A 12,007-nucleotide genomic window follows, 5' to 3' on the forward strand; every position below is an offset into this window, starting at 1 on the left:
CGAACACCCGAAACCCACAGGAAGCGACAACACTTTAACGCCAAGCTCCTTTCATTGACACGCTGTAAGATACAGGGTATGATGCTATGCTCCATACCACTTCCGACCATCGTCATCGTCGTCACAGCTTTAATAAGCTCAAGAAAGACGATAGGGGTGTCAGTATACAAGCGAGTATTGCCTCCACCATTGCTGTCCACTAGACGACTGTCGAAAAATTTACAACGACAGAAAAGCAGACGATGCGACATCTGAGGACGATCTCAAACACGTCACACGTACTCTCGACGCTACATCCTTGGCGGCGCCAGTTACTACGGACGAGGTGGCAGACGCTATCGTCAAGGTGCGACGAAGAAATAGCTAGATCCAGATGGCCTACCGGCTGAAGTATATCGAGTGTTCTGTGACCTGATGATCCAGCAGTGAACCAATGCTCCAGGAACTGCTCACTCACAAATTCCAAATATCAGCGGCCTTTGCGACAGGCATTTTAACTCCAGTACATAATCTCAGTGTGGACTATAAGGTCTATACGCGCCTACAGGCGCTGATTCCTTTGACCAGAGCAAACGTCACACAGCCGTCGTGCCAATCTGTAAACTGCCACAGGAGAATGTCGGGATCTCGTCATGCTCGCCACGTCCTGCCGTCTCCGTACGTCACTGGCGTCGATCGACTTCGATAGTGCTTTTGATAAGGTCCGACACCAGTACTTTCTGTCGGTGGTGAAGCATATAGCTCTCCTATCCATCGACAGCCTGGGACACGTGCGTGCAGGTGCCACATCAAGTATTCAAGTCAACGGTCGACAGGTGGTACCGATTCCAATACGGCGTTCCGTCAGACATGGTTATCCCGTGTCCGCTGTGCTGTTCTCGATCGCCCTCAAACCACTTACCAGAGGTCACCTACTTCGCCTCACGGGATTCACCCTATGCAGCCAAACCTTCCATTTCTGGGCACACCCAGATAACCCCCTGCTCTTGCACTTGCACTTACGGAAATACACAACGCCTCTGTATTGACCCGACAGTATGGAAGAACCTCGGGAAACATCCTCAATGTGCTCAATGTGGCCAAATTAGAAATTATGAACATCTGTCGTGATCTCCAAGGCGAAGGGCACATCTGGCGCCCATAATGGACAAACACCGGTACATGGGTATCACATTTACCGGACGTACCCACCGTAGGACGGCACTCAAATAATGCCTTTTTCTTGAGACGATACGAGCCAACATCCAACATAGCCTCCGCCACAGCTTGAATCCTCTCCAGTGAGTGGCCTACATCGACAGCTATGTCGCGCCCAAATTTTCCCTTTGCAGTGGCCCCAGAACGCCCAGTCACCTTTTGGGTGGTTCGTATTGACAGAAGCCATCTTTAAGGTCCGCTACGACACCCTCACCGTCTACAGCAGGAGGACTCAGTCTCGTCCATGTTAGAGCCAGGATATCCGCTTTATACTGTACTTAACTGCTACAAGGCGTTGCCGCTGCCCTTCAACGTCCCTTACACGCAGCCTCTTGCACGTTCTTACGCCGGCCTGTCACATAGTTCAATGTGGCCCACACTGCCCCAACACTTTCCCACATATTGACCTACTTTGTCGAACTCAGCATTGTACCCGATGCCCTTTGACCACGCGCGCATCACGGGGAAGACTTTTACAAGTTGTTTTCGCAACGCTACCTCGTAATAAGTTCGAGGACACGGCCGAGATATTCGTTGGTCACCAGTGTACAAGAACATCCATGTACCCTTCCTTGCAACAGTTGCACGAGCCCCGTGGCGCCGCATCATTTATGATAAATACCTGACAAACTAGCAATTACACCAAAGTGGACTGGGCGAATCACCGTTATATACTCGCTATATCACCGTTTCACATGTCCGTCGAGACACGATGTCTGGCAACTCGTGCAACGGATACTGGCATGTTACCTCTGTGCCTGCTAACGTCTGTCAGTCGCAATTTTTTCTCCTTCCAGAGTACATACATTTTCCACTTACCCAGCGCCACACTATCAGGCGGTTCAAGGGTCTGACAACTGCATACCTCTCCAGCGACGGTGCGCACTCCAAGCTAGACTTTTGGTTTCGTACCATGTTTTGGATGCTCACACTGCACATGAAGGAACTCAGTACTACCGCCGTCAGTTTGCTGATTACTTAAACAGTGTAATTTACGACACCCCGCCTCCCCTAAGTTGGGGGATACCCGACATTCAAAGTGCCTGATACCTCACACACCATTTTTCGCTACGATACGGTGTACAGCCTAATCCTGGCCAGTGAGTGGGAGACGCGCTCCAAGAAGTGCTCTCTACGCCTCCCAATTTATCTGTCTTTGTTTTTTCCTTTATTCTTCCTTCTGGTTTCTCTTTCTTCTCATGGCCCCAATGTTTGTAGACCTCGAGCCGTTGCAAAAGTCTGCCCTTATGAAACACAGTCAGGACAAATAAAAATAACAAGTAAACTAAAAAACATAAAATTCTATACATTTCCTAACCCGTGCCAATCGTTGTCTCTCTTCCTTAAAAAAAAGTGCTTAGCATGCCTGCCTGTCGATTACAGGGCCCCAGGTTCGATTCTCGCCCTTGTTAGACATTTTCTGTGCTTGGGACTATGTTTATGTGTTGTCTAAATCGTTTTATCTCTCTTTCATCTGATGCATAATTCACCAAAATGGCGTCAAATAGAAAGACAAGCCCCTCGTTTCTGAAGAACCAGGGAGGGTATTTCGCGTCCAGTGATGCAGCAAAAACAGTATTTTCTTGCGCCTTTACTGTGGGCATTTTAATTTCGTCCTTGCAGCTACGAGAAGTGCGTGTTTTGTCACCAAATGCGTTTTTTTCTTCATTGAAATAAAACATCACTGTCTATAATGACTGACTTGCGTTCCAGGCCGAAAAACAGTTCGTTACAAGATATTGATTTTTACTTACGGTACAATGGCGTTTTTTGCTCACATCAGGAACCTCTGTCTGCAAGGACGTTTTCGGGTTATTTCTGCGATTGGCTCTGTTGATTCTGGCCTAATCCCACACTGCTTAGCAAAGATATGCATTTTTTAGGGTTAAACACAACACAACGTAGTACTGCCACTGTTTATTTGTATCCTTCTGGCTACATATATGTGTATGGCTAAATATAGCCGGCCGGTGTGGCCAAGCGGTTCTAGGCGCTTGAGTCTGGAACTGCGCGACCACTGCGGTCGCAGGTTCGAATCCTGCCTCGGGCATGGATGTGTGTGTTGTCCTTAGGTTAGTTAGGTTTAAGTAGTTCTAAGCTCTAGTGGACTGATGACCTCAAATGTTAAGTCTCATAGTGCTGAAGTCGTCCGAAGTGGCCGTGCGGTTAAAGGCGCTGCAGTCTGGAGCCGCGAGGCCGCTACGGTCGCAGGTTCGAATCCTGCCTCGGGCATGGATGTTTGTGATGTCCTTAGGTTAGTTAGGTTTAACTAGTTCTAAGTTCTAGGGGACTAATGACCTCAGCAGTTGAGTCTCATAGTGCTCAGAGCCATTTGAACCACAGTGCTCAGAGCCGTCTGAACTATTTTTGAACCTAAATATATATTTAGCCACAAAGGTACGAATAAACAGTTGCAGTACTACATTGCGTTGTGTTTAGCATAAAGAAGCACAGTTTTGCAGTGTGAGATTAGGCCAGAATCAACAATGCCAGACGACAAAATAACCTAAAAATGTGCATGTAGACGGTTTTTCCTGCTTTGAGCGAAAAACAAGGCATCGAATGCCGTAAGAAAAATGAACATCTTGTAATAAACTGTCCTTCGACCTGGAATGCAATTCAAATTCTAAATGTCTTTTATTACAGACCACTCGCCCATATTCCATTTCAGTGAAACGAAAATCGTTTGCTGTCAAAACACGCAGTGTCATTTAAACGAAAGCAGTTTGCTGTCAAAACACGCAGTTTCTCGTAGTTGCAAATACAGAATCAAGATACACTCAACAATTGTAGAGCAATTAAGGACAATATGACCACATAAATGAAGAACCCAATGCATTTGTCCGAGCCAAATTGGGTAGCAGAGCGGTATGAGGCGCCTTGCCACGGTTCGTGCGGCTGCCCCTGTCAGAGGTTCGAGTCCTCCCTTGGGCATGGGTGTGTTTGTAGTCCTTAGCGTAAGTTAGTGAAGATGTATTAAGTAGTGAGTAAGCCTAGGGACCGATGACGTCAGCAGTTTGGTCCCCATGGAACTTACCACAAAAATTTACCATTTGTCCGAAATAGCATGTTAACGACGGTGTGCCGGCCGGGGTGGGCGAGCGGCTATAGGCGCTACAGTCTGGAACCGCGCGACCGCTACGGTCGCAGGTTCGAACCCTGCCTCGTGCATGGGTGTGTGTGATGTCCTTATGCTAGTTAGGTTTAAGTAGTTCTAAGTTCTAGGGGACTGATGACCTCAGAAGTTAATTCCCATAGTGCTCAGAGCCATTTGAACCATTTTTTAACGACGGCGTAGCACGTATCAGTGAGACACTATATAACAGCGAGGCTCTGCTGGTGCGCTGTGCAGGCGGGCGGCGCAGACACGGAGGTGGCGTCGGCGGCGGCGTCGGCGGCGGCGTCGTGCCGGCGGTCGGTGCGGCTGTCGAGGGAGGCGCCGCGCGCCACTGCCTCCTCCCCCGGCTTCCCCCGGCACTACCCGGACAACGCCGACTGCTTCGTCGACGTCGCTGCCCCGGACGGCTACCGCATCGTCGTCGACTTCGAGGAACTCGTCCTCGAAGACGAACCCACGTGAGTGCCACTACTCAGCCTACAGCCCTCCTCGGCTATATCTAATCTACATATATGTTTCGTAAATAAACTGGCGGAGCGACCATCTGTCGCGTACCATTCACATATTCAGAGATGGAAAGATGTCTGTACATGCCCCGTGTGTGTCGTAGGACTGACAGTGGACTGTTCGTTTGCTCGCTGTCAGTCCCCTGCGCCCGGCAGTGTACTTTTCGTTGCGCCCGGCAGTGTACTTTTCGTTTGGACGAAGTCACTCCGTGGGGACTGAGTTCACTTCTCGTTTGAACGACATAAGTTTATGGGAGTGACAGTGACAATATTATAAAACAAACGTAATTTGAATGAAATTTATTGAAACATTCAGTACAAAGATGAGGTTAGATAAGCAATCACCTGTTTAGTTAATTTTCTAGCTTCATTGCACCCAAATGATTTCGTGTTTGTCTTGTAGCGTTCAGAATTTTTTTCTTTTTCTTTATTGTTATTTGTAAACCCGTACAAACAGGTAGGCTGGTAGCAGCAAGTTACGCTCCTCTTCAGCCATAGAATAGACAAAGAAACAACAGAAAGAATACACATAAGTTACATAACAGTGAGTAATAAAACAGTAGACACATAAAGACAAACACGGAGCCGTTCACACTCGACGATAATCCACACTACAAACACTGAAGACGTCGATGGCATGGGTGAACGATGGAGTGCGACGGTGAACACTGGACACTAAACACGACGGCACACACGAGACACTGGTGGCGATGATCTCCGGCGCGCGAATGTCCACGTAGCGTGTGCAAGTCCGGGGACCTGCCAAGAGGGGAAGAAGGTTGAGGGGCGAGAGGGGAGAACAAAGATGCCAATGGCTGAGGAGATGGGAGGAGGAGTAGAGGGACAGGGGAGGGGAAGCCTGGGGGAGGAGTGGGGAGAAATGGAGGAGGGAGAGAAGGGGGAGAGAAGGGAGGGAGGGTGCCCAAAAACAGGAAGAGGGAGGGAGGATCAAAGTTGGTAGGAGGGGTAAATGGAGGGGAGGAGGGCGTCATCAGGGAGAGGGAGCTGGCGGAAGCCACCTTGGGAGAGGGTAAGGAGGGTGGAGACTGGGTGGGAAGTGGGAATACAGGCGCGGAAGTGGGCGGGGGTGGGAGAGGATGGGGGAGACAAGTGGGTGAGGAGGATCGAGTTTTCGGGAAATGTACAGGATCCGTATCTGTTCAAGGAAAAGGATGAGGTGGAGGAACGGAATGAGGTCGTACAGGATCTGCGTGGGGGAGGGGAGATGGATGCGATAGTCGAGGCGGAGAGCATGGCGTTCAAGGATCTGAAGGGATTTTTAAAAGGTAAGGGGGGGGCGGAGATCCAGGCTGGATGGGATAGGGTGGATAGGGGATTTATAGGTGTGGAGGATGGTGGAGGGGTCCAGACCCCACGTACGGCCGGAAAGGAGCTTGAGGAGACGGAGTCAGGAGTGTGTCTTGGCTTGGATTGTCTGGAGATGGTGTTCCAGGAGAGGCGACGGTCGAGGGTGACGCTAAGGTACTTAAGGGTGGGGGTGAGGGCGATAGGACGGCCATAGATGGTGAGATAGAAATCAAGGAGGCGGAAGGAAGGGGTGGTTTTGCCTACAATGATCGCCTGGGTTTTGGAGGGATTGCCCTTGAGCAACCACTGATTGCACCAAGCGGTGTAGCGTTCAGAACAACATCTGCACTCTTTATGCACCTTTTCTCCCTTTGTTTCCAGCTGGTGTTTGCTTCTTCATGACAGGAGCTCCTTCACATGAATGCCGTATGAGCATATCTGCAACAGTTTCCGAAATTTTGTGATGGATATTTTACATCTTGGAACGTATACAGGGTGGTCCATTGATCGTGACCAGGCCAAATATCTCACGAAATAAGCGTCAAACGGAAAACCTACAAAGAACTAAACTTGTCTAGCTTGAAGCGGAAAACCAGATGGCGCTGTGGTTGGCCCACTAGATGGTGCTGCCATGCGTCAAACGGATATCAACTGCGGTTTTTTGAATAGGAACCTCCAATTTTATTACATATTCGTGTAGTACGTAAAGAAATATGAATGTTTTAGTTTGACCACATTTTTCGAGTTGTAATAGATGTCGCTGTAATAGTCACAAACATATGCCTCACAATTTTAGACAAACAGTTGGTAACAGGAAGGTTTTTTAAATTAAAATATAAAACGTAGGTACGTTTGAAAATTTTATTTCGGTTTTTCCAATGTGATACATGTACCTTTGCGAACTTATCATTTCTGACAACGGATGTTATTACAGCGTGATTACCTGTAAATGCCACATTAATGCAATAAATGCTGAAAATGATGTCCGTTAACCTCAATGCATTTGGCAATGCGTGTAACGACATTCCTCTCAACAGCGAGTAGTTCGCCTTCCGTAATGTTCCCACTTGCATTGACAATGCGCTGACCCATGTTGTCAGGCGTTGTCGGTGGATCACGATAGCTAATGTCCTTCAGCTTTCCCCACAGAAAGAAATCCGGGGACGTCAGATCCGGTGAACGTGCGGGTCATCGTATGGTGCTTCGACGACCAATCCACCTGTCATGAAATATGATATTCAGTACCGCTTCAACCGCACGCGAGCTATGTGCCGGACATGCATCACGTTGGAAGTACATCGCCATTCTGTCATGAAGTGAAACATCTTGTAGTAACATTGGTAGAACATTACGTAGGAAATCTACATACATTGCACCATTTAGATTGGAATTGATAAAATGTGGGCCAATTATCCTTCCACCCATAATGCCGCACCATACATTAACCCGCCAAGGTCGCTGATGTTCCACTTGTCGCAGCCATCGTGGATTTTCCCTTGACCCATAGTGCATATTATGTCGGTTTACGTTACCGCTGTTGGTGAATGATGCTTCGTCGCTAAATAGAACGCGTGCAAAAAATCGTCCGTAGTTGCTCTTGTGCCCTGTGGCAGAACTGTACACGACGTTCAAAGTCGTCGCCATGCAATTCCTGGTGCATAGAAATATGGTACGGGTGCAATCGATGTTGATGTAGCATTCTCAACACTGACGTTTTTGAGATTCCCGATCCTCGCGCAATTTGTCTGCTACTGATGTGCGGATTAACCGCGACAGCAGCTAAAACACCTACTTGGGCATCATCATCTGTTGCAGGTCGTGGTTGACGTTTCACATGTGGCTGAACACTTCCCGTTTCCTTAAATAACGTAACTATTCGGCGAACGGTCCGGACACTTGGATGATGTCGTCCAGGATACCGACCAGCATACATAGCACACGCCCGTTAGACATTTTGATCACAATAGCCATACATCAACACAGATATCGACATTTTCTGCAGTTGGTAAACGGTCCATTTTAACACGGGTAATGTATCACGAAGCAATTACCTTCCGCACTGGCGGAATGTTGCTTGATACCACGTATTTACATGTTTGTGACTATTACAGCGCCATGTATCACAAAGCGAAATAAGTGGTCCACCTAAAACATTAATATTTCTTTACGTACTACACGAATATGTAATAAAAATGGGGGTTCCTATTTTAAAAAACGGAATTGATACCCGTTTAACCTATGGCAGCGCCATCTAACGGGCCAACCATAGCGCCATCTGGTTTCCCTCCTCCCCCCCCCCACCCCCCACCCCCCGAGGCTAGAGAAGTTTCGTTCTTTGTAGTTTTTTCGTTTGACGCTTATTTCGTGAGATAGTGAGATATTTGACCCGGTCACGATCAATGGACCACCTGTCACAAATGGCTCTGGGCACTATGCGACTTAACTTCTGAGGTCGTCAGTCGCCTAGAACTTAGAACTAATTAAACCTAACTAACCTAAGGACATCACACACATCCAGACTGTAGCGCCTAGAACCGCACGGCCACTCCGGCCGGCGCGCACTGACAACAGCGGGCTTCAAAAAAAAAAGATCGAATTCTAACTTTCAATATCATTTTACTGTCTTTCCCAACGGACCGCTAATAGTACTCGCCTGATCAGAGAGGTCAATAGCAGTTTTTCCGTTGTTATTCTCAGTATCAATTTTTGGTTTTCTATATACCCTTCTTTTGGCTGTCATCTTTTCCATTTTAATCGAATGTCGGGCAAAAAAACAAAACGTCATTTTTTGTCTTTCCATTTGAAGAATGTAATTCCTTGAGTCTTCTGTTTTGTAATCACTTCCCTGCGTTACAATTTTGTGGTTACAATTTCTTTTGAAATTCCTTTTCAATTTACCGGAAGGGGACTAACCAACAGCCTATTTTTTTTTATCCGTTTACTTAACAAATCTACACTGGTATACCAGTTATCGGTACATTGTATATGACCCTTATTGAATAAATCTTGACACAAAACCATCAAACATTTGTTGGCGTGGTATTTTCTTCATCAAGAACTTTGACAGTGTAAATTCGAATACTGTAGCCTTTTGTTTTAAATACTGCTTGAATATGATTCGTCCTCGGAATGGTATTGCAGATTCATCCCCACATAGTATTTCGGAAGGATTATTTAGTTATTTATTTACTTAATTTATTTCTGTTCAGTTCGTCGACAATGCAAAGTATTTGATATCTGAACATCCACAACTGTGGAATATATTTATAGGCTCATCTTCCGTTGCCAGTAATTTCGTAATTTATTGCACGAGCTGTTTCGGCCGATGATCTCGCTGTTAGGCCCCTCCCCCAAATCAACCAACCAATCATCGACCAGTTTCGAAGCATAAAGCTTCATCTTCAGGTGTTACCAACTGCTAACAACAGGAGGGGCCACTAGTGTACAAGTACTATGGCGCTGACATACCAGAATGGTCGTCGATAATGAAACGAACTTTTGAGAGACGATCTAAAGCATTAGCTTTCGTATTTTCTGCAAAACGCACCAATCTCAATACAATTTCGAAATTATCTCTACACAATAACTTTCGTGGGAATGTCTGAATAATCAGTGGATCCTAAAACCAATATAAATGTATGGAAAAAAGTTTCGCCAATCCCCATCACAAAAACAATCCAAACAACCGCTTTATTTCATCCTTGTTTGTTGGCAGCCATTGATTCAAACGTTTAGAAACTATTGTCGTTTCTGCAGGATAAGTATTTGTTTGTTCCCTGATGCCTTCAAATATTTCATCTTTCGTCGAAATTCATAAAACATTTCAGCTTTGTTACACTTTTGTACATTTTTATCACTCACTTTAGCACTAAGGTCACTCGTAAAATGCACAGTGTTCAGGTGATTGCCTCGAGGATCATTCCGTGAACTTTGATTACTTACTGAACAATCAGACGAATTCCCACCTTCGGCTGATGGCAGTCGCATTACACGGCGACGTTTACGTGGTACAAATAACGCACTCGATGAATCACTGTATTCTCCTCGCGACGTTCTTGCTACTATAAGCTACAAAGGTTTTTGAGAATAAGCGCTGTGAAACTAACCCCTCATTACCCAATCGTGACTTCTCTAACTGGTCGTTCCTTGGAGGCTGTCTTCTGAGCATACCCCTACTGAACAGTGGTGTGCCGGGCCGGTGTGGCCGAGCGGTTCTAGGCGCTTCAGTCTGGAACCGCGCGACCGCTACAATCACAGGTTCGAATCCTGCCTCGGGCATGGATGTGTGTGATGTCCTTAGGTTAGTTAGGTTTAAGTAGTTCTAAGTTCTAGGAGACTGATGACTTCAGATGTTAAGTCCCATAGTGCTCAGAGCCATTTGAACCATTTGAACAGTGGTGTACATACATTGTATTCATTTACCCAGCTGGGCGGCAGTTGCCGAGCGAATTTTCTCCACAGCTAACAATTTCGAGATAATTTTAATAGAAAAGAAGAGGCCTTGAAATTAAGCGAGATGTGGACAGTGGCGTTACATAGTCGATAAGTGATTTTTATCTATGACGGACTATTATCGATAGTTACATTTTATCTTTGACTAGTTTTCTCTCTGCTACTATGTGCAAGCTAGACCACGCCCACTTTCCTCAGTATTTAGGCCGCTCTCCGACGCCCGACTTGTCAGTCGGCAGGACTCAACAGGACCAGCCATACATCTGAGGATGTCCAACGTAGTATTGGACGAAACGTTAGGAATAGAAGTATTCCATGGACCACGGCCATATAACCCGGAAGAATGATCAACAACAAAGATTTGAGCAATTGGGAAAGATTTTAGTACAAAGCACTGTTACTACGAACAGGTTCTGATCGCGACCTAACAGTGCACCAGCAGGCAGTTGCATTGCGTTTCATCGTGATTGCCTCGTGGTACCGCGGCATAGCGTGTCCCCACCGGACAACAGCATCTTCTGCATGTCCAGCCTGTACCCCTCCCCGTCTTCAACTTCCACCGTTCGCTCCTCAACACCCCGGAGAGGTCGCACTTTCTGGCGCACATTCCGTCCAATCACGGGCCTAGCTTCCACGCGCAATACAACGGCCCAATCGGTTCGCGTCAAAAAGTGTGCCCTACAGATCCATTGTTCGTCAGTTTTAACTGACAGAGTTGCTCGAAAGAACTAGAAGCTTCTTCCGCGACCTTCCAGTAACCAATGGAAACACGTGGCCACAAATTCTGGCGTGAAAGAGCGTTGCATCTACACGCTCCAAGTCACGTTCGCCAAGACAGAGAGGCGTGCGGTCCTCTGCCATCATTTCTCTCATTCCCCCACCCCATTTCTTCCTGCTATTATCCTGTGCGGGTTCCAACGAGTCAGCCCTATGTTTTCAAGCTCGGAGAGAGCAGTAAATTCGCCTTATCCCACAGCCAAACTAACATGATGCGTTTCATGCAAGACAGGGAGTGTTCATGAAATAGTGGCTACTGCTACTGGTGTAAAGGGAAAGTTAAAGGTTAAATAAAACATCTCCCACAGATCAATTCCTATAGGCAGTGGTCCGAGTAGAATTTGATGAAGATGGCATGTAAAAAGGGTAAAAAGATCGAACCTAACTAATAGGATAAATTCTAATGAAAGATGTACCCACATGAAACGTACGTCTTTCAAATTTTAATGGCCCAGTTTTCTGTTGCTGTCCAGTCACTTGCTGGAGCAGCGCAGGCAATAGCTTCGTTTACAAACACGTCTCCACAGGCATATTCACTTTAAAATGTCCTGTGATGTTAAGGAAAGTGTCACTGTTAGAAATGGGTCAGTTTGAGGGATAACCATCCCCAGAAGTTAGCTGTTTAGTCATGCTGAAGGGGGAGACTATA

General features: G+C 46.7%; 1 protein-coding gene across 1 annotated transcript in view; it reads left to right on the plus strand.

Annotated features, from left to right (window-relative positions):
• Positions 1 to 12,007, plus strand: part of LOC126474735 (uncharacterized) — a 575,439-nt gene that overhangs the window by 121,137 nt on the left and 442,295 nt on the right. The window contains exons 6-7 of the mRNA XM_050102214.1: positions 4,550 to 4,570; positions 4,604 to 4,773. Coding sequence (XP_049958171.1) covers positions 4,550 to 4,570; positions 4,604 to 4,773 — 191 coding nt within the window. The remainder of the gene's footprint in view (positions 1 to 4,549; positions 4,571 to 4,603; positions 4,774 to 12,007) is intronic.

The sequence above is a fragment of the Schistocerca serialis genome, chromosome 4, assembly GCF_023864345.2.
Source record: "Schistocerca serialis cubense isolate TAMUIC-IGC-003099 chromosome 4, iqSchSeri2.2, whole genome shotgun sequence".
In the NCBI taxonomy this organism is placed as follows: domain Eukaryota; kingdom Metazoa; phylum Arthropoda; class Insecta; order Orthoptera; family Acrididae; genus Schistocerca; species Schistocerca serialis.